Consider the following 22,423-nt stretch of genomic DNA (forward strand, 5'->3'; position numbering starts at 1 on the left):
TAAAAGAAAGGCAAATCAAGAACGAACTGCCATTCACAATTGCTACAAAAAGAATAAAATACCTTGGAATACAACTCACAAGGAACGTAAGGGACCTCTTCAAGGAGAACTACAAGCCACTGCTCAGCGAAATCAGAGAGGACACAAACAGATGGAGAAACATTCCATGTTCATGGTTAGGAAGAATTAATATAGTGAAAATGGCTATACTGCCCAAAGTAATTTACAGAATCAATGCTATCCCCATCAAGCTACCATTGACTTTCTTCACAGAACTGGAAAAAACCACCATGAACTTCATATGGAACCAAAAGAGAGCCCGCATAGCCAAATCAATTCTAAGCAAAAAGAACACAGCGGGGGGCATCACACTACCAGATTTCAAACTATACTACAAGGCTACAGTAATCAAAACAGCATGGTACTGGTACCAAAACAGAGATATAGACCAATGGAACAAAACAGAGGCACCGGAGGCAACACAACATATCTACAACTATACAATCTTTGATAAACCTGACAAAAACAAGCAGTGGGGAAAGGATTCCCTATTTAACAAATGGTGTTGGGAAAACTGGCTAGCCATGTGCAGAAAGCAGAAACTGGACCCCTTCCTGACACCTTACACTAAAATTAACTCCAGATGGATTAAAGACTTAAACATAAGACCTGGCACGATAAAAACTCTAGAAGGAAATCTAGGCAAAACTATCCAGGACATAGGAGTAGGCAAGGACTTCATGAACAAAACACCAAAAGCATTGGCAACAAAAGCCAAAATAGACAAATGGGACCTAATGAAACTCCACAGCTTCTGCACGGCAAAAGAAACAGTCACTAGAGTGAATCGGCAACCAACAGAATGGGAAAAACTTTTTGCAGTTTACCCATCTGACAAAGGGCTGATATCCAGAATTTACAAAGAACTCAAACAGATTTACAAGAAAAAAACAAACAAGCCCATTCAAAAGATGGCAAAGGATAGATTTTCTTTTAAGGTTTTTATAGTTTTAGATTTTACATTTAAGTCGTTAATCCATCTGGAGCTGATTTTTATATATGGTGAGAGGAAGAGGTCCAGTTTCAATATTCTTCATATGGCTAGCCAATTATCCCAGCAAAGACTCCAGAAGAAATTGCAGCAAAAACAAAAATTGACAAGTGGGACCTAATTAAACTAAAGTGCTTCTGTACAGCAAAGGAAACTGTCAACAGTGTAAACAGACAACCTACAGAATGGGAGAAAATATTCACTAACTATGTATCCTACCAAGGTCTAATATCCAGAGTTGATGAAGAACTTAAATCAACAAGCAAAAAACAAACAACCCCATTGAAAACTGGGCAATGATCATGAACAGACAGTTCTCAAAAGAAGACATACAGATGGTCAACAAGCATATGAAAAAATGCTAAACACCACTCATCATTAGAGAAATCCAAATCAAAACCACAATGAGATACCATCTCACACAAGTCAGAATGGCTATTATTAAAAAGAAAATAACAGAGGCTGGGCATGGTGGCTCATGCCTGTAATTCCAGCACTTTGGGAGGTCAAGGTGGGAAGAATACTTGAGCCCAGAGGTTCAAGACCAGTGTGGGCAGCATAGTAAGACCTTGTCTCTACAAAAGAATTTTTCAAAATCAACTGGGCATGGTGATGCACACCTGTAATCCCAGCTACTCAAAGAGCTGAAGGTAAAAGGATCACTGGAGCCTGGAAGGTTGAAGCTGCAGTGAACCATGATCAAACCAGTACACTCTACCCTGGGTGACAGAGCAAGACCCTGTCTCAAAAACCCAAAAACAAACCAAAAATAACAGATGCTGACAAGGTCATGGAGAAAAGGGAATACTTATATACTGTTGATGAGAATGTAAATTAGTTCAGTCACTGTAGAAAGCAATCTGGAGATTTCTCAGAGAACTTAAAAGAGAGCCACTATTTGACCCAGCAACCTCATTACTGAGTATATACCCAAAATAATAGAACTTATTCTACCTTAAAGATACATGCACACATAAGTTTATGGCAGCACTATTCACAATAGCAAAGACATGGAATCAACCTAGATGCCTATCAATGGTAAATTGGATAAAGAAAATGCACATAATACACCATGGAATACTATGCAGCCAGGGAACTGGAGGCCATTATCCTAAGTGAATTAATGCAGGAACAGACAAACAAAACACTGCATGTTCTCACTTATAAGTGGGAACTAAACATTGAGTGCACATGGAAAGAGAATGAAATAATAGACACTGGGGCCTATTTGAGTGTGGAGGATGAGAGGAGGATGAAGATTGGAAAACTACCTGTCAGTACTATGCTCATTACCTGGGTGACATAATCTGTACACCAAATCCCTGCCACACGCAATTTACCCATGTAACAAACCTGCGCGTGTACTCCCTGAATCTAAAATGAAAGTTAGAAAGAAAAAACTTTTAAAAATTAAAATGGGCAGAGAACCTGAATAAACATTTTTTCCATGTCAAACACACACATGGCCAACAGGTATATGAAAATGTGCTTAATATCACTAATCATCAGTGATATGCAAATCAAAACCATAATGAAGCATCTCATACCTGCTAGAATGGCTCTTATCAAAAAGTGGTAAGTGTTGGCAAGTGTGTGGAGAAAATGGAACACTTGTGCACTGTTAGTAGGACTATACATTGATTCAGCTGTTATGAAAAACAATATGGAGGCTCTTTAAAAAATCAAAAATAGAACTACCATATGATACAGCAATCAATCCTACTTCTGGGTACATATCAATAAGTATCTTGAAGAGATATCTGCACATCCATGTTCATTGCAGCAGTTTACAGTAGCCAAAATATGAAAACAACCCAAGTGTGCCCTAATAGAAGAATGGATAAAGAAATTGTGGTACATATATACAATGGAATATTGTTCAACTAAAGAAAGGAAGAAAATCCTTCCATTTGCCTTATGGATGAACTTGGAGGGCATCATGCTAAGTGAAATGAACCAGACACAGAAAGACAAATACCTCATGATCTTATTTATATGTAGAATCTTAAAAAGTCAAACTCTTAGAAGTCGAGAGTGGAATAGTGGTTGCCAGGCCCTGGGGATGGGGAACATGGGGGGATGTTGATCAAAAAGTACAAAGTGTCATTTATAAAATGAATGGGTTCTGGGGATCTAATGTACAGCATGAATGGGGATGGATATGTTAATGTGATTGTGTTAATCATTACATAATGTAAAATCATCACATTGTACACCTTGAATATATTCAAATCTTTGACAGTTAAATATTTTAAATTTTTTTTTAATAAAAAAAGAAGAATTTCCTAGCCCTCAATCCATATTTCATGGCAACAAAACTTTTCTTCTAACTGTTGGTGCCCCTAAGAGGGTTGATAGCCTAGATTGTTTTCTCCAAAAAGTGCCATGCTTACATTTGTTTTGAACATTATGAGTATTCAGACTCTATTAATTCAAATGGACTTACTTGTTGTTTCAGGTTTGAATCGTTTGCTTACCAATGGCTCCTATGAAGCTGCATTTCCCCTGCATGAGGTATTGTGCTGCCTTTAGTCCTTATCTTTCTTTCAATTTTGTGTTACTAAAATCAGATTCTAGGGATAGTTGATAATTGAATTTGTTGACATTTGTTCAGAATGAATTTAATTTGTTCAATGGGTAAGTAGGGAGGGTCTACTTCAATTGTTATGTCTCTTCCTCAGCATAGATTTATTTCTGTATATCTATTTATGTAATTGCAAGAATGCTTAAGAGTCACTCAGCATGCGTTCAGAGGAATGGCTTAGAGACTTTAAGTCGTAAAATTAAAAAGGCATTGAAAATTTCCATGAGGCATCAAATCTATGAGAATGTTCTTAAAGTACATAGTCTTTGCAACAAATAAATTTATAGCTATTCTTTAAAAGAGGAAGAGGAAGCCATCTTGCAAGGTCGCTGGTAACCAAAGGGTGACAAATAAAAATTAATAATGTTGGACTCATCATTGCTCACCTAAGATGTGTAAATGGTGTTCCTCTATTTCCTACATAGTCTCCATCATATAAATTACTTTTGCACGTGTAACTGTGATTACCCCAGCTGTATTTTCCACAATAGGTCTTGGATTATTTAACCCAGAATTCGCCTACACCTAAGTTTTCAGGAATATAGTCTTTCATGATTGTTGAGAGATTATTGTCATTTTCATGGTGTTGCACCCCTGCTGTGGTCACTGTATGACACAGAGAATACAAAGATACATGTCATAGCCTCTGTCCTCTGGGACCTCACAAAGTAGCCAATGTGCAGCAACTGTTAGCTGATCTTCAGTACAGCCTTCTGTTTGAAACAATGGTAATAATTTGTCAATAGACTTTGGAAGACAGTTCCAACTCTCCATAAATCACAACTCTTTCCAGAACATAATTTTTTTTTGGAGGACGGTGGTTCTTCTCTTAATTTTAAACACCAAGAGGGTGCAAAAGGTGAGGTAGAATTTTCAGAACCTTATTTATTAAGAAAACCAGAAGCTGCCATCTGAGACCCTGTTTACAGACTGCCAGGAAACATGTTTGGAATGCTCCATTCACTGAGACAGGAGCCAACATTTTGACACAGAGGTTTGCTAGAGCCACACGCAGGTGCTTCTGAACTCTAAAGACATACACTGTTCCCCGAAACATCGTGTGGCTTCATCATGTGATTATTTGTTGGCATTGCCCAAAAAAGGGTTTTATGAGAACTGCATCCTCCCTGCTCCCAGCCCCAGCTCATGGTACAGGCAGTGTCTGAGAGATGGTAAGTGGCAGAAGGTCTGTGCAGGGGAGTGGGTGGCTGGGCATGGAGATGTCTAGGGAGATGCAGCTACAAGGCCCCACAGAGTGACTCATGGCCTTCGCAATGACTTTCCTATCTCAGTAAAGTCCTGTAATCTATGAGAAGAGAAATTCCAAATTTGTAATAGCAAGCAGCAATCATTGCATTATTGCTCTTCTGACTTTTTACTCTCAGTTTAACTTGATTATATTATTTAACCTCAGAGGCAGGAAGGCAGGAGGGTCAGCTATTCCTGCTTTTGTTTCACATTAAAGATTTAAATAGAGGTTTAGAGAAGGGTGAAACCTCCTTAAGTCACACAGTGAGTTGGTGGTTGAGCTGAGACTCACCTGAGTTTATTTACTCCCAGCCCTGTATTCTTTCCATTAAGAAAGGACTTCTTATTCGGTGTGGTGACTCAGGCCTGTAACCCCAGCACTTCAGGAGGCTGAGATGGAAGTATTGCTTGAGTCCAGGAGTTTGAGACCAGCCTGGGCAACATAGTGAGACATTATTTCTACCAAAAATAAATAAATAAATAAGAAAGGGCTTCTCAGCTTAATGTGAATACTTAGTTTGCCTCCAGAAAGTATCTTTTCTCTTTGTGAAACCAGCATTGCCACAAACTAACCTCAGAAAAACATGCACCCCTCTGGCCCTTTGTCTCCTCATTTCTTCAATGACAAGGTTGAATTAAATTTTACTTACAAGAATTCTGAAGTGATTTCCAGCTTTTACATTCCAGGATTTTCTTGTCAATAACATTGTGACAAGGTTACAGCTATGGCTGTTTACCAACTACCTTACCTTGAAAAATGTGGGAAGAGCGGCCAGGCACAGTGACTCACACCTGTAATCCCAGCACGTTGGGAGGCCGAGGGGGACAGATTGCTTGAGTCTAGGAATTTCAGAGCAGCCTGGGCAATATGGCAAAACCTCATCTCTACAAAAAATACAGAAGTTAGCCAGGCACATGCCTATAGCCCCAGCTACTCGGGAGGCTGAGGTGGGAGTATTGCTTGAGCCTGGGAGGTGGAGGTTGCAGTGAGCTGAGATTGTACCACTGCACTCTAGCCTGGGTGACAGAGTGAAACCCAGTCTCAAAAAAAGAAGAAGAAGAAGTAGGGAAGAGAACTAAGTCTTGGGCATGGCCTCTGGGCCAGACTCTATTTATTCAAGCCACATAAGAAACCAAATAGGACAAATATGATTTCATTATGGATTAGGAAACCAAGGCTCAGAGCATTTAGGGAGCTTGTCTAATATCTTGCTAAAGAGTAGCAGAACCAAATCTGAACTCAGTTCAAACCTTTCTGATTATAGCAAGCATGTGCTTTTTACCAGACATGAGCAGCAGCAAGACAACATCCAAAGTAACTCATGGAACTGCCTGCCCTTTAATAGAGAGGATTCATTTCTTTCTCATATCACTCCTATCACTACACCTGTTGTAAGAGACTAGTATTCCCATCAGCATTTCCTTGTGACTTTTGTGAGTACTACCTCACTGGCAGTGGTGTTTTTATCCCAGGGAAGTTATAGAAGTAAAAATTCCATTCGAACCCATGGAGCAGAAAACCACCGACATCTACTCTATGAGTGCTGGGCCTCCTGGGGCGTGTGGTATAAATACCAACCTTTGGATCTTGTAAGGTGAGTTTTTAACCAGCTGCATACATAAAGCTTACACAGAATGATTAGGGCAGACTGTCAGCTGGGACACACTCTCAATGAAGGAAAGAGAGTCTGGAGTATACAGCTCTCACTCATATCTGGCTTCTTCACACGAGGGAAACTCATCTGAGGACATCAGCTGTTCTTAGTAAACTAACCATCCCTCTGATGAAGATGGAGTTTCCCCCAAAAGAGTCTTAGAGAGGGGCCCAGGAATGTGCATGTGAAATCAGCCAGACCTGTCACAAGACTTCATAAAGAGCAAGTCACCCTTGTGAGTCTTATTGACAAATCATCTTCTACGAAGGTCACACTTCTTACATATATTACTGACAAAGTAAAATCTCTATTGTTGTTATGTAAATAGGGCATATGGAGTACTATCATTCCAGTAAATTTCAGGCTTAGTTTTCATTTAAAACTAATAAACTTTAAAGACTGTTTTAATCTGAAGGTCAAAAAGTATATCAGCTTTTAAGCTATGGTGACTGTGAAGTGGAAATTTATGGTTTTTTAAACCATCTACATCTGCCCAACCTTTTGCCTTGGCAGCATTATTCTCTGATGTCTCATTATTTATTCAGAGGCCGGTTATTAAGATTGGATAATAACAACCCACACTTCATGGATTCTTTATTAAAGAGAGAAAGTCATGTCTCGTTTCCTAGACTAGCTAGACGCACTTAGATATCGGGATCATAAAGAAATGAGCCCAGACGGGAGGAAAAACAAGACGCTCACTTTTTCTTTCACCCCACTCGGTGGTATCCTTCCTACCACAGCTCTTATCACCAAGTGTTTACTCTCAGTGTTCCAAGGGCATTGATGAATTGTGATCCATTCCTTGTGTTGGTAAATAATCCAGATAATCTGGGTGAATGAAAAATATTTTCTGAGATAAGATCATTTTCCTTTGATCAGACTCAATGTACGATACATAGTGGGAGAAAAAACAAAAGTAAATTCTCTTCCCAGCCTCAGTGCCATGTTACAGGATTACATTGATTAGAAATTATAGATAATTGCTGTAGGCAACACATTTCCCATTCATGACAGTGTTTTGATTAAGATTTTGCAGTTGCAGTTAGTCAATGAGTATTAATTAACTGTCTATTGTGTTTCTAGTACTGTGCTAAGTACTATTGGCAAAGCCAAACCAACTCCAAATGGTCTCTGGCTCTGAAAATCTCAGTTTCGCTTAGCAACACAGGCCCTGCAAACTTGAAACAACAAGAAAAGAAATACATGACCGTACATAAGTAGGTGAAATGTATGACAGAGGTCTTAAGTGTTACCGTAATTCAGAAAAATGGAAGGAATGGATGTGGGCAGCATCCCTGTGGAAGTCTCTGGGGAGCTGAGCCCTGGAAGAACAGTGGCATTTATGTTGGGCAAAAAACGGGTAATGAAAAGCACAACCAAGTCTTGAGTAGAATGAAGCTGTGGAGCATCTAGGGAATGTCATCTCTCAAACAGTTCCCATCCTATGGGTTTTATTTCTACCCTATCTCTCGAATCAGGCCCCACCTTAGCATCTCGACTGCCTTCACTTGTTACCTGGACTATGACAGTTGTGTGCCTAGTTGGTCTCCCTTTACCCACTCTGGCCCCTTCCAATCTATTCTGTCTTCTCCGAATAAGCTTGTGTACAGCCATGTTATTTTATGGAAGGGCTAATTCTATTTCTGATACAGATTGGTAGGAGAAGAAATGTAGGCCCCGATCCTAGATTTAGATTTGACTGGATGTTCTAGTCTCTTGGCTTACCTTGCTTGCAGTTTAACCATAAGGTCACTACAAAGTAAAATGACTACACAAAGTTTCATAAAGCTTAACTTCACACCCTGCACTGTAATTTGCAAGGCTGTTGTGTCTTTAACAGGAGATACTTTGGAGAGAAGATTGGGTTGTATTTTGCCTGGTTGGGCTGGTACACTGGCATGCTCTTCCCAGCTGCCTTCATTGGATTGTTTGTCTTTTTGTATGGCGTCACCACTCTGGATCACTGCCAAGTCAGGTATGGGGAACTCTTGGGTGAGCCTGCCTTTGTTTAATACTTAGAGGTGGCTGTTTACATTTTGAGGATGTTTACAGACTGTGGAGACACTTAGCTTTTCGCCTACCATCTCATGGAAAAACTCAAAGGTTCAGTTCATTAGGACCTCTCCATCCATTGTCCTTGCTGCCGTGGTCTTTAGATATCATGGAAGTGAATGTTACCTTTTCAGACATACCAGCCACTATACATTCACAGAACAAGCCATTTTCATTCATTGACTATAAGTGCCCTCTTTTTTAACTTTTTCACCTTTTTTCTCAGCTGATACTGCAAAATAGGGAGCTAGCAATTCTGTCTTATGAATTCTGCATTTTTACAAGAACTCTTTAAACTTGAGCCAGAAAGACATCTCACTAACTTGCTAGTACCTTGGGAGTGGTTCAGTGTTGACCATCATTATCTTGGTTGTCTCACCAGAATATAGGTCAAGGTACTCACAGAGATCTTGTTGCAAGGCTGGACAATGATCTTAAATTGTAAATGTGCCTTTTAAATGTGATTGCAAAAATAAAAGTGAGTGAGTAAGCCTCCCATCTACAAAAATATTTTGCTTTCTGGTGAAATTGTTAATGTGTTAATGAAATGAAATTTTCCCCCAGGATAGGGCTAGAATCTCTAGTCATTTATATTTTATTTTCCATATTAGTTTTTACTTATCATACACATAGAGATCAAGATAAGTATCTTTATATGTCTTCTGACTCCCATAATTCAGTATGAAATTGCTTCAGACATATGAAAATTGAAGGACATTTCTATAATTTGGGATATAATAATCAATGTTTGGCTTTATGTGTTTTCCTACGTTTAACTTATTAATATGTAAAGCTAAGGAACAACCTCATAAGTAGGTTTATCAAATTATTTAACTGTACAAGAACTTGTTTGCATTAATAACAGATAAAGCTAAGACGCTTCTAGGGCATAAATTTAATCTATTGGATCTTATTTACTAGTTGAACATTCTGTTGAAGTTAGAAAAAAAAGTTCCAAGTCATCAAAAAGCAGTTTTTTCTGTTCTCTTTTCCAGTAAAGAAGTCTGCCAAGCTACAGATATCATCATGTGTCCTGTGTGTGATAAATACTGTCCATTCATGCGGCTGTCAGACAGCTGTGTATATGCTAAGGTAATTTGAAACTGTAGCATTTTAGATGGATTGAATTTAACATACACCTTCCTGAGGTTTGGTGGGTAACTATATTCTGTCATTTCCAGTCTTTGATTCTCAAGTGAATGTTGTAGGATAGACTTATCTCCATCATTCAGTATTCTAATTCAGATATCTTTTAAAAATGCCCATGTATTTGAAAGTCATGGCTCTACACAACATTACATGGAGGTACAGCATGGCCCAGTGTGAGGAGCATAGTTGCTGGAGTCAGAGAAATTTAGGTCCAAATTTTGACTTTGCTCTTTACCATTTCTGTGTCTGGGAACAAGGTATTTAACACCTTTGAGTCTCAGTTTTCTGATCTGCAAAATGGAGACCAAGAGGCTTCTTTCACATGGAGTTAAGGTGTATACTGAGTATAGTGCTTGGTAAATAGACCTCAGTAAATGACAGCTCTCATTATTTGCCTCCTCTTCATCATCATTATTGTCAAAAAGACCTCCATTCATGGCTAGCTCAACTGCTTACCTCTTTAGCCCTGTACTTGTGCCCCCATTCTAAGAATGAGCATTCTTGTCTCTAAAGTGCAGAAAATATGTACCCTCTCTGCCCTACCCTATTAGAATGACACAAGGACAGAAGAGAATGTATGTGAAAGTGCTTTGAGAAAAAAAATACATGGCACCACCATTTTTATTATGTTATTGCATAGCCCTTTCTCTTGATATGTCTTACTTTATTGAAATATTAGACATGTTCCTCACATTCCTAGTGTTTTTTTTTGATACTTAGGTGATGGTGTCCCTAACACAAAACAAGAGCTGAAATTTGGGTTCATGAAGACTTTTCCAAGAGCTACTGCCTTTTGGCTTGCCCACTTTCAGATGTAAATGGCACTGGCAGATTTTATCCAGCCTTTGTAATCAAGGAAGCCTGGATCTTTCTAATTACTCTGTTGGCATTGCAGAGTTTTGTTCATTTTAAATGAGAGAACATTTGATAGGCAACCCAGGATCCTGCCTATCTACAATGTCTTTAGTACTGCAGGTGGCCAGTAGTGTGGGAGGAGCCCAGACTGCAGCATTGAGCTGTGGTTTTGGAAAGGTTCGAGCTCTTATGTTGTAAGGGATGAAAAAAGCACAAAATACTGTCCCTATCTTTGGGAAACACTGAGTGGGTGAGGATAAATTTAACAGAGTGACCTTAGGATGTAGAGATTTGATGAGGATCAAGAGCTTTGTCAGTAATATAATTTTGTTTAAAGGTCAGATATAAGGCTGAATTGCTCAGGTGTTAAAACTCTGCTTCTGGGGAACCCCAAAAGCAGAAGCCTGTTTTTTTTTAATGTGAAAATATATGCCTGAGTAAAATTCTCTTTTTTAGGAGATTCTTAATAATTCTTTTAAAGAATCATCATCAACAGTTTATGAGTGCTCAGATTTTATAGGGGCTTATTTTGGCAATTATTCTCCCTAACTTAAGACCTAGAAGAAGAATAATTATAATAGTTACAACTAAAATAATAGCTAGATATTCTACATTGATTATTTCTAATTCTCACAGCAACTTCAAGATAGGTGTCATTATAGAGACTCAAAGAGGTAAAAATTACCCATGCATGATCATGCAGCAGTAAGTTGCTGGGACTTGGCTTACTGCAAAACATGCCTTCTTTACCACTGCGCCTTATTGAGCCACAAGATGGTTAGATTCTGAATTTAACATTTGGCCTTGCCTAGAAACTTAGTAAAATGAAAGATTAAAAGCCTTAGAATGACAGAATTGGAGTTATACAAGGTTTCCTTTAGAAATATTTATTAGAGATGTCAGCGTGATTTAATAGGACTGTGGATACACGGAAATATTGGATCAGATTGGAGCTAGGATCCAGTCTAGTCAGGCTGTTCTGCTGATAGGGATGCTGTATCCTTGCCTCTTCTGTTTGCAAGAATCAGAAACCCAACTCCAACTAGCTTAGGCAGAAAGTGACTTAATGATACATTTTGCCAGAACCGATACTGGGGTAACTCACACTGTGTGATCATGAGGGCCTCACAGCCTAGAACTGGTTCTCCAGATCCCCTGGTGTCCCTGCCCATATGATCATTCTGTAGACTAGTTCCCTGTTTAACAGAAAAGATAACTAAGCTGCTTTGGCTCCAGGCTTACGTCTTCCTTCCCTTGTCTCCTTAAGTGTATTTTTGTGCTTATTTTTTAAACTCCTGGTCTGCTGCTACACTATGTCTATGGGAATCTTCTTCGGAGGGGAGGGGTTGTTGTCTTCCCCATATATTCCGTTATTTTGGCCTGTGGGTACTTGTCCTCTGGAGGCATCAGTCACTTTGAGTAAGGGCAGAAGCCAAGCCCATGTCTCTTAGTCCTAGGTGAGTTACAGAGAGGACAGCATGCCCCAGGCACGACTGTTTGCTGCCACTCTATCAGAGGACTTTTCTGGTCAGTTCCATTTTGAAACCTGCCTAAGGACAAAGCAGAATTGGGTGGCAGCACTTTCCCTTGATTGTAATCCACCAGCCCTGGGGTTTAAGAGGAGGTAGACTTTGGATTGAACACCCGGGGCATCTTTCCAGGTAGCACCTGCTTTTCACCCATGTCTAACCAAGCAGGACTTTGAGCATCCCCTGACACTGCTCCAGGAACACCAGCACCTGTGGTGTGGCCTGCTTAGCTGATTTCCGATGGAGGGGAAACTAATTGTCCAATGGCCACTTGAGGGAGAGAAGCTAGAGTAGAGCTTATGTATTTCTCTAACCTGTGCTCTCATTCTGCTTGGGATCTACCACATACCTCTCCCCCCACACCACCGCCGTCACACACACACCAGTTCTAGATAACCTCCCATCTCTCCTGGGGTTGCTCAGGATCTTTGTTTTTTGTTTTTGTGTTTTGTTAGTTCCTCTAATCTACTATCCTGCTTCTCCAGGGTTGATTTTGGCAGAGGGTACCTTCAGCTTAAGCTAACTGACCATCTCATTAGGAACCAGAAGCCCCTATAACCTTATCCCTCCTCATTCATATATTGTCAAATTGATAACTGCAGCAGAAAGCTGTCTGTCTCCAAATGTTTGTGTATCAGCCCCAGGGCAGTACTCTGATTGGTTCTATTTTGAGCCATGTGTCCCTTGAGACCAGCAGGAATTATTTAGAGAAAGGAGAATGGAAGAAAGATGATCTGGGTAGCCAAAAGCAGTGATAACTGCAGTGCATTCCAGAATGGACACTGATGGTGCAAGCTACACCTTCCAGCAGCTCTCAGTAAATACTTTCATAGAGGCTGGGTGTGGTGGCTCACACCTGTAATTCCAGCACTTTGGGAAGCTGAGGTGGCCAGATCACCTGAGGTCAGGAGTTTGAGACCAGCCTGGCCAACATGGTAAAACCCTGTCTCGACAAAAATACAAAAATTAGCATGATGGCGGGTGCCTGTAATCCTAGCTACTTGGGAGGCTGAGGCAGGAAAATCACTTGAACCAAGGAGGCAGAGGTCACAGTGAGCCAAGATTGTGCCATTTCACTCCAGCCTGGGTAACAGAGAGAGACTCTATGTCAAAAAAAAAGAAAGAAGGAAAGAAGGAATGAAGGAAGAAAGGAAGGAAGGAAAAAAGGAAGGAAGGAAGGAAGGAAGGAAGGAAGGAAGGAAGAAAGAAAGAGAGAGAAAGAAAAATACTCTGATAGAGAGCACAGGCAAGTCAAATACCACTAGAACCTTCAGGCTTGATTTGATACCAAGGGCCCAATCTACAGCTTAACATTCCCAGTATCATATGAAATAGCTAAGCTTCAGACATTTGTTTCATAGGAGGTATTTGAGTGCTGCCCATCTCTACCCTATTCAAAGAAACAGAAACTTTTGTAATAATCTGAAATACTTCATATTCTGATATAACAGGAAAAACCTGTTTATATTTGGTGTATTCTCGAAGGGACAATAAAGTATACTTTATAAGTAGCTATAAAGTACCCCCCAAAAGGTTATGCTTTATGAACCTATTAGTCATCATTTCAGTTTGTCATGGCCATTGGTATTATTTATACTGGAGGCAGAAATGAGCTTGGCAGTTTTGTAGTAAGAATGGATATTTTTGCTTTCTGCTGTGGTGTTTGCAGTAGAATATATTATTCTAGCAATAAAGTATTGCTATCCATCTTATGTTAATGTGGAAAAGGTAAATATAGTGATTATCCAAGGCTTTAATAAGGGTAGAGTTGGATTTACTTAATGGCTCTGCTCTTTTTTATATGGCTGAAATCCAGAGGGCAGCCCAGAAAATGTTTGCTCAAAAGTACATAAACAAAATAGCCATGTTTTCAAAGTGCATAAATGAGACATTAAAAACAGTGCTTGGGAAGTTGAAAACCTTTAAAGCAGCAATAATAGCACCTTCCTGGTTCTAAATATAACTATATCCATACACATATGTAGGTATATAAGAGTTTTATAGTACACAGAGGGGAATTCTTAATAGCACTATTGGGACTGCTGATCAATGTTCAACTAGATGATACCCACATAAAGAGAACAAATTCTCTTCTCTATATCTGAACTACCTCACAGTTAGAGGAAGCTTTTTCTTATTTATGGTTCAAAAGGAATATTCCCTCCCCCACCCCCACCCCCTGCAAAAACCTGCAAAACTCATCGTATCATCACAGCTATTTTTATAAAACTTGAAAAAATTTGAATTGGAATATCATATATGAGAAATTAGCTCAACACTGATTCTTATTATTTACAGGTAACCCACCTTTTTGACAATGGAGCCACTGTCTTCTTTGCTGTTTTCATGGCAGTCTGGGGTAGGTGTTCTAGAACCATAAAATTTGAGTTCTCCTTATATACCCTATTATATGTTCCTTTAGAAGTCACTTTGGATATGAAAGAAAGAAATGGAGTTGGCTTTCCTATTAGCAAAAAGTTGGTAAAGAATTTATTGGATTATTTGAAATGATATTTGAGAGGAAAGACATGTCAGATTTCACTTAAACCTTTAACAATGTCATTAGCTCTCTGTTATTAAAGTAAAATTCACTTCCTGTTGGACACAGAAATAAAGCTTATGGTACAACTTTAGTTTAGGTCAGGGGAGAACTGAAAACCCATCTCAGTATATATAGGGCTTTCTGTTGTAAGTGGCTAACGTGTGAGTACCCACCTTTAGCTTTCTTCCAGTACAAAATTACCCCTAAAAACAAGGCCTATTCACAGGACTGAATTGAGCTTTCTGATACCATTTCAAGCTAGCAGCCTATCACACAAGGTGTGATGGAAACAGTCAAATATTTGGAAGCAACAGGACTTGATTCAAATCTCAACTCTCTTTACACATTAGGCTGTGTAATTTTTGGCAAGTTGGTTAACCTACCTCTTTGTAAAATGGGTTTACTAATATATAATAGTCAACTAATTATAAAGCTTTAATTTAATGATGTAGAAAAACATCTCACAAATTCATGGAAAACAGTTAATGGCAGTTACCTTTGGAAAGGAAGATTCATGGAAGAGTAGGTGAACAATGATGAGAGACAAACTTTAGGCTACATATTTTTAGCCTGGTTTGAATCTTTTACAACAATTATACTTTTCTCTTATAACTTCAATTGCCAAAACCTGAATTTTGATGTAACAAGCTCTACTAACTTTAGACTTAGGCTCATCTTGTTCGTTATGTCTGCTATGAATATTGGAATCTTCCCCATCTTTCAGGCCCCAACTGAAATGTCATCTGCTCCAGCCAAAAGATGTCTTCCTCCTTTGAACTTCCATAGCATTTTGTTCTTAGGGCACTTAAAATTATCTTCATACATAACATATCTTGTCTAGTAGATTTATGGTCCTTGAGAACCATTATGATCATCAGAAACCTCATACATTTTTTATTTTAGAGATGAATAGAATCAGTAAGTTTTTGTTGGATGGATAGGTGGGTCAATGGATGGGTGGAAGGGTGGTTGCATGGATGCATGGGTGGATGGATAAATGGATGGATGGAAGGAAAGAAAAAAAAAAGAAGAATGAGAAAGAAATTACCAAAAGGATTTATTTATGATACAGTGAATGTATTTAAGAGGTCTTTTTGATAAGTGGAAACATAAAACTCTGTTCACTTGAGGAGGCTTGTTCTTGATATATTCTGTCTTTTGTACCTAGAGACTGTCAAAGGAAAATTATCCCACCCATCACAGCCCTGTTGAAGGGACATGTTTTGAACCCTATGACTTCAGCCCCTCTCAGACAGTAAGCATTTGAACCAAGATCAGTCAAACCACAGGGTGGTGAGTGGCCTGGGAAAAGGCCTGAGATTCTGCCTGGACAAGGGCTTATTAGGGCCACCCAGATTCTCATTTTCTAGAATGTGAACTAGGAAATGTAAAGGGAAATAGGGAGTTAGGAGCAGGAACTGACATTGAAAGATACATAGAGCAGGAGGGAGGGGAAAAAAAGAAAGATTAAAATTGACCATTGGGTAGAAGTAGGAACAGGAGGAATTAGGAAGCTGAAGTTAAGATAACCAGAACCTAGAAATAAGTAGAAGCAAAGAACTAGTGGAAACAATTAGAGGGTGATAAAGCCAATTGGGAGAAAATGAAAGAAAAGCCCCAAAGAGAAGCAAAGAGAGAATATCACCAAGTCGTGTTATTAGTGGAGTGTCAGGATGAAGACCCAGACTCTCTGTGGCTGAGGTCTCTCTCAAGCTTTGGGCTTCCATATCCTGTCTCTGAATAGGCCATGTCTTTTTTCCTATAGGATTCCTGCCTCCCTTGATGGACCTTGTGAAAACCTTTCTCTGTTCATGTCACCCTTAATGCATCTCTGTCCCTTGCAAACAAACTAACCCTAACAGGACTTTTGGTTACAGGACTGAGCTCTCAGATAAAGAATGCATATCTACATTTACTAGAATTTATTAGTATCAGAAACATGATTAGGGTAAGCCATATAATGTTTAAGCTTTGCCATGGCCACAAATGAGCGGACTTTGGAAATGTATTCATTTCCTAAATCAGTGGTTCCCAAACCTTTTCAGGTCATAGCACACATAAAAAATGAAAATATTTACACAGCATCCTGGTATACACGGAGGAGCCTCCTTATGGCCACGGGTGGGGCTGTCCCAAACTAGCCTCAGAAGCCCCAAGGGTTGAAAGGGTTATTATTATTGTTCCTGGCATAGTCATTTGGAAGCTCTGCCTTGGGCTGCTAATCTACTGTGTAATGAGTTAATGCTTCTATATAGAGAGGGTATCTTGTTGGTATTCTGGAAGAATCAAAACACAAAACTTTCTTACCCACTTCAGTATTTCACCAATTTCAGATATACTTTAATTGAATAGTGGTTTCTTCTAACAGTTTACCTCCTGAGACTACATAGAAGTAAATTTTGGGAGGATGACATTTGTTCGTAAGGCAGAGGTTATTACTCTCTCCCACTACCTCCATTATAAAAGAGATGGCATGCCCTCTTTACAAGTTGTGTTTTATATTATGGATGACAAATAGGTTTTGTTTTATCCCCTTGCCAACCTTAGCTAATTGGTGCTGGCTGCCTGGAGCATGGAGTTGAGAAGTTTCTGAGGTTGAAAGTGGGTGGATTGAAGATTTAACAGTCCTTGTGCTTTGGAGTATATTTTGTAAGACTCTGATGGATGTTCTATAATAAACTTTGGACACAAAGGAACATTTTAGGGCCATTCCAGGCAAGACATGCCTGGAATAATTCACCTTCTAAGTTGCTTGGTCTTAGATGACAACTTATTGCCTAAATTCCATATTATTCCTATAAATGTGCTAGTTTGAGAAAAAGAATGAGTTGCCCCAAGTGTTTCTTTATGGATAGAGCTATGCCTTTTGCAGAAATCTAAAATAGCCAACAATATTAACAGATACATTAATAGCATTCATTTTTTGAGGGATTACTATGTACTAAACACAGTCCTAAGCATTGCCCACGTATCTTCTCATTTAATCTCTCCAGAAAACTTTTTGTACCTAGAGACTGTCAAAATACATAAAAAGGTGCTGTTCTTATCCTCTATGACAGATAAGGAAACTGCAGCAGTAGCTAGAAAGTGGCAAAGCCAAGAGTTAAACTGGGCAGTCTGAGTTCCTCTTCTCTACTGCTAGAATCAGGTATTGTTAGTTACCATTTCCTTCTGTTTTGGAGACCTGAACCTTAAAGGACTGCTATGCTTGTCCTGAGCCCCATTTATCCTGCTTTGAGACAGTGATATTCTATAAAATCGTGTCAGTACTAATGGAGATCAGTTTAATGGTCTCAGGATCATCTCTTATGATTGACAGGTTACAGCATTAAAGAAAACAAATGCACTCTATTTTCAGGAAATTGCTAGATATGAAGCTGATGAGAACAGATGTAAGTGGTTTACAAGACTTCTGAAGGGCTGGGGTTGATGTGTTCATTTTGTTGACTTTGCTTTGTGTGTTCACTGGAAAAAATAATAAGGCTCTATCTGGAACAAGTTTGTAGCAACTGGGAGGGTCTTGGTGTTGGGTAAGGAATCCTGACAGAACACCACTACCTTTGTTCAGGTCACATCTGTGTGATTGCAGGGCTCCCTGGGGATCCCCAAGGTATGCTGTGAGCCTGAGTCTGGGCTTAAATTACAGTGTGACCCATTTTTCAAAGCTCATTTTTGTTCAGAAAAGTTCAAGGGGCAGAATGATTATGGACTAAATATTTCCTCTCCCAGGGGAAAAAAAAATGAGTCATTAGGGAACTAGATGTTGGCAGAGACCTGTTGGGGAAGCAGATTATTTTCCTCTCTTCTGTTTCTGGTTTGGTTTTGTTTTTTCTCTCTCCCCCTTGTTTTTCATTTTTTACTTTTAGGATTGCCAAAAGTTAAATTATCCCCAGTAAACACACAAAGCAAGATCCTCAGAGCTCTTTAATCAAAATGACAAGATTGTGATTATTTAGTGTGATCCTGTTAGTAACAGTGAATTAAGTATGTCTCATTTAAAAAATAAATTTTGTAAGAATCAGCTTTCGTTTCTAGATATTTATGTATGATATAAATTATAGGTTTTCATATTTGTCTGTTATCAAGTTGAAAAATTTTCCTTCGATTATTAGGAATTTAGGGTTTTAACAATCATGAATGGATACAGAATTTTGCCAAAAGCTTTTCCTGTGTCAACGAAGACAATCATAAGCTTTTGGCAAAATTATATATACATATATACATACACTTTAAGTTCTGGGATACATGTGCAGAATGTGCAGGTTTCTTAATTTTCTGTCTCATTGATCTGTCTAATATTGACAGTGGAGTGTTAAAGTCTCTCACTATTACTGTGTGGGAGTCTATGTCTCTTTGTAGGTTTCTAAGAACTTGCTTTATGAATCTGGGTGCTCCTGTATTGGGTGCATATATATTTAGGATTGTTAGTTCTTGGATTGATACCTTTACCATTATGTAATGCCCTTCGTGTGTGTTTTTTTTTTAATCTTTGTTAATTTAAAGTCTGTTTTATCAGAGACTAGGATTGTAAACCCTGCTTTTTTTTTTTTTTTTTTTTTTTTTGCTTTCCATTTGCTTGGTAAATATTACTCCATCCCTTTGAGCCTTTGTGTGTCTTTGCACATGAGATGGGTCTCCTGAATACAGCACACCAATGGGTCTTGACTCTTTATCCAGTTTGCCAGTCTGTGTCTTTTAACTGGGGCATTTAGCCCATTTACATTTAAGATTAATACTGTTATGTATGAATTTGATACTGTCATTATGATGCTACCCAGTTATCTTGCCCATCAGTTGATGCAGTTTCTTTATAGTGTCGATGGTCTTTACAATTTGGTATGTTTTTGCAGTGGCTGGTACCAGTTTTTCCTTTCCATATTTAGTGCTTCTTTCAGGAGGTTTTGTAAGGCAGGCCTGGTGGTGACAAAAATCTCTCAGCATTTGCTTGTCTATAAATTATCTTATTTCTTTTTCACTTAGGAAGCTTAGTTTGGCTAGATATGAATTTCTGGGTTGAAAATTCTTTAAGAACATTGAATATTGGCCCTCACTCTCTTCTGGCTTGTAGGGTTTCTGCTGAGAGATCCACTGTTTGTCTGATGGGCTTCCCTTTGTGGGAAACCTGACCTTTCTTTCTGGCTACTCTTAACACTTTTTTTTTTTTTTTTCATTTCAACCTTGGTGAATCTGATGATTTTGTGTCTTGGGGTTGTTCTTCTCGAGGAGCATCTTTGTGGTGTTCTCTGTATTTCCTGAATTTGAATGTTGGCCTGTCTTGCTAGATTGGGGAAGTTCTCTGGATAATATCCTGAGGAGTGTTTTCCAACTTAGTCTTATTCTCCCCATAACTTTCAGATATACCAATCAAACGTAGATTTGGTCTTTTAACATAGTCCTATATTTCTTGGAGGCTTTGTTTGTTCCTTTTCATTCTTTTTCTCGAATCTTGTCTTCATGCTTTATTTCCCTGAGTTCATCTTCTGTCTCTGTATCTTTTCTTCCACTTGATTGATTCAGCTATTGATACTTGTGTATGTTTCACAAACTTCTTGTGCTGTGTTTTTCAGCTCCATCAGGTCACTTATGTTCTTTTCTAAACTGGTTATTCTGGTTAGCAATTCTTATAACTTTTTTCCAAGGTTCTTGGCTTCCTTCCATTGGGTTACAACATGCTCCTTTAGTATAGAAGACTTTGTTACTACCCACCATCTGAAACCTACTTCTGTCAATTTGTCAAACTCATTCTCTGTCCAGTTTTGTTCCCTTGTTGGCAAGGAGTTGTGATTCTTTGGAGGAGGAGAGGCATTTGGGTTTTTGGAATTTTCAGCCTTTGTGCTGGTGTTTTCTCATCTTTGGGGATTCATCTACCTATGGTCTTTGACGTTGGTGACCTTTGGATGGGGTTTTTGAGTGGACGTCCTTTTTGTTGATATTGATACTATTCCTTTCTGTTTGTCAGATTTCCTTCTAATGGTTAGGTCCCTTTGATGCAGGTCTGCTGGAATTTGCGATAGGTCCACTCCAGACTCTGTTTGCCCTGGTATCACCAGCAGAGGCTGCAGATCAGTGAAGATTGCTGCCTGTTCCTTTTTCTGGAAGCTTCATCCTAGAGGGGCACCCACCACATACCAACCAGTGCTCTCCTGTATGAGGTGTCTGTCAATTCCTGCTATGAAGTGTCTCCCAGTCAGGAGGCATAGGGTGATGGACCCACTTGAGGAGGCAGTCTGTCCCTTAGCAGAGCTCTCAAGCTCTGCTGGGAGATCCACTTCTCCCTTCATGGCTGGCAGACAGTAACATTTAAGTCTGCTGAATCTGCGCCCTCAGCTGCCCCTTCCCCCAAGGTGCTCTGTCCCAGAAAGATGGGAGTTTTATCTATAAGCCCCTACTGGGACTGCTGCCTTTCTTTCAGGTGTGCCCTGTCCAGAGAGGAGGAATCTAGAGAGGCAGTATGGCTACAGTGACTTTGCCAGCTGTGGTGGGCTCCACCCAGTTTGAATTTCCAGGAGGCTTTATTTATACTGTAAGGAGAAAAACACCTACTCAAGCCTCAGTAATGACGGATGACCCTCCCCTGATCAAGCTTGAGTGTCCCAGATTGACTTCAGACTGCTGTGTTGGCAGTGAGAATTTCAAGCCAGTGGATCTTAGCTTGCTGGGCTCCTTGTGGGGTGGGATCTGCTGAGCTAGACCACTTGGCTCCCTGGCTTTAGTGTTCACTCCAGTGGAGTGAATGGTTCTGTCTTGTTGGTGTTCCAGGCACCACTGGGATATGAAGAAAAACTGCAGCTAACTCGGTGTCTGCCCAAATAGTCACCCAATTTTGTGCTTGAAACCCAGGGCCCTGGTGGTGTAGGCACCCGAGGGAATCTCCTGGTCTTCACGGGTTGTGCAGACCATGGGAAAAGCATAATATCTGGGCTGGAGTGCACCATTTCTCATGGCACAGCCCCTCATGGCTTCCCTTGACTAAGGGTGGGAGTTCCCTGACCCCTTATGCTTCCTGGGTGAGGCGACACCCCACCCTGCTCTGGCTCACCCTCTGTGGGCTGTACCCACTGTCTAACCAGTCCTAATGAGGTGAGCTGGGTACGTCAGTTGGAACTGCAGAAATCACCCACCTTCTGCGTTGATCTCACTGGGAGCTGCAGACCGGAGCTGTTCCTATTTGTCCATCTTCTATCCTCAATCTTGTTTCTTAAAAGCTGGACAATATATTAATTAAATTGATTCATTATGAAATAATAGGATGATCTTGCATTCCAAGGATCCCACTTCATCATAATATATTGCCTTTTATAAGGGTTGCAATATTTGATTTGCTAAAATACTTTTAGGATTTTTTCATGTATCTTCATGAGAGTTATTGGCCTGTAACTTTTTACTTCTAATGTCTTTTAGTATTGAGGTGACGTTGGCCTCACAGAGTGAGTTAGGAAATGTACTTTCTTCTAGAAAGTAGAAATGGTAGTATTTCCATCTTGAATATTCGGTAAATTGTACCAGTGAAGCCACCTGGGTCTGGAGTTTTCATTGCAGGAAGGCTTTTAATCTTTTTAATAGATGGAGGGTTCTCCAGGTTATCTTTTTTTTTTTTTTTTGCGCTTTTGAAAGAGTCTGTAATTTTTTCTCAATTTGTGAATTTATTGGCATGAATTTGTTTTAATATTTCCTCATATTCTTTTTAATTCCTATAGGATGTTTATGATATCATATTGATTATTCATGAAACTGATAACTAACTAATGACTTCTC

General features: G+C 39.4%; 1 protein-coding gene across 10 annotated transcripts in view; it reads left to right on the top strand.

The window, feature by feature from the left end:
- The window catches only part of ANO4 (anoctamin 4), a 423,664-nt gene that overhangs the window by 340,909 nt on the left and 60,332 nt on the right, over positions 1 to 22,423 (top strand). For all 10 annotated transcript variants that reach the window (XM_009004454.5, XM_009004455.5, XM_054238771.2 and 7 more), the window contains 5 exons: positions 3,510 to 3,565; positions 6,357 to 6,478; positions 8,382 to 8,516; positions 9,589 to 9,685; positions 14,425 to 14,485. In XM_009004454.5, the coding sequence (XP_009002702.5) occupies positions 3,510 to 3,565; positions 6,357 to 6,478; positions 8,382 to 8,516; positions 9,589 to 9,685; positions 14,425 to 14,485 (471 nt within the window). The remainder of the gene's footprint in view (positions 1 to 3,509; positions 3,566 to 6,356; positions 6,479 to 8,381; positions 8,517 to 9,588; positions 9,686 to 14,424; positions 14,486 to 22,423) is intronic.

Source organism: Callithrix jacchus, chromosome 9 (assembly GCF_049354715.1).
Source record: "Callithrix jacchus isolate 240 chromosome 9, calJac240_pri, whole genome shotgun sequence".
Lineage (NCBI taxonomy): Eukaryota > Metazoa > Chordata > Mammalia > Primates > Cebidae > Callithrix > Callithrix jacchus.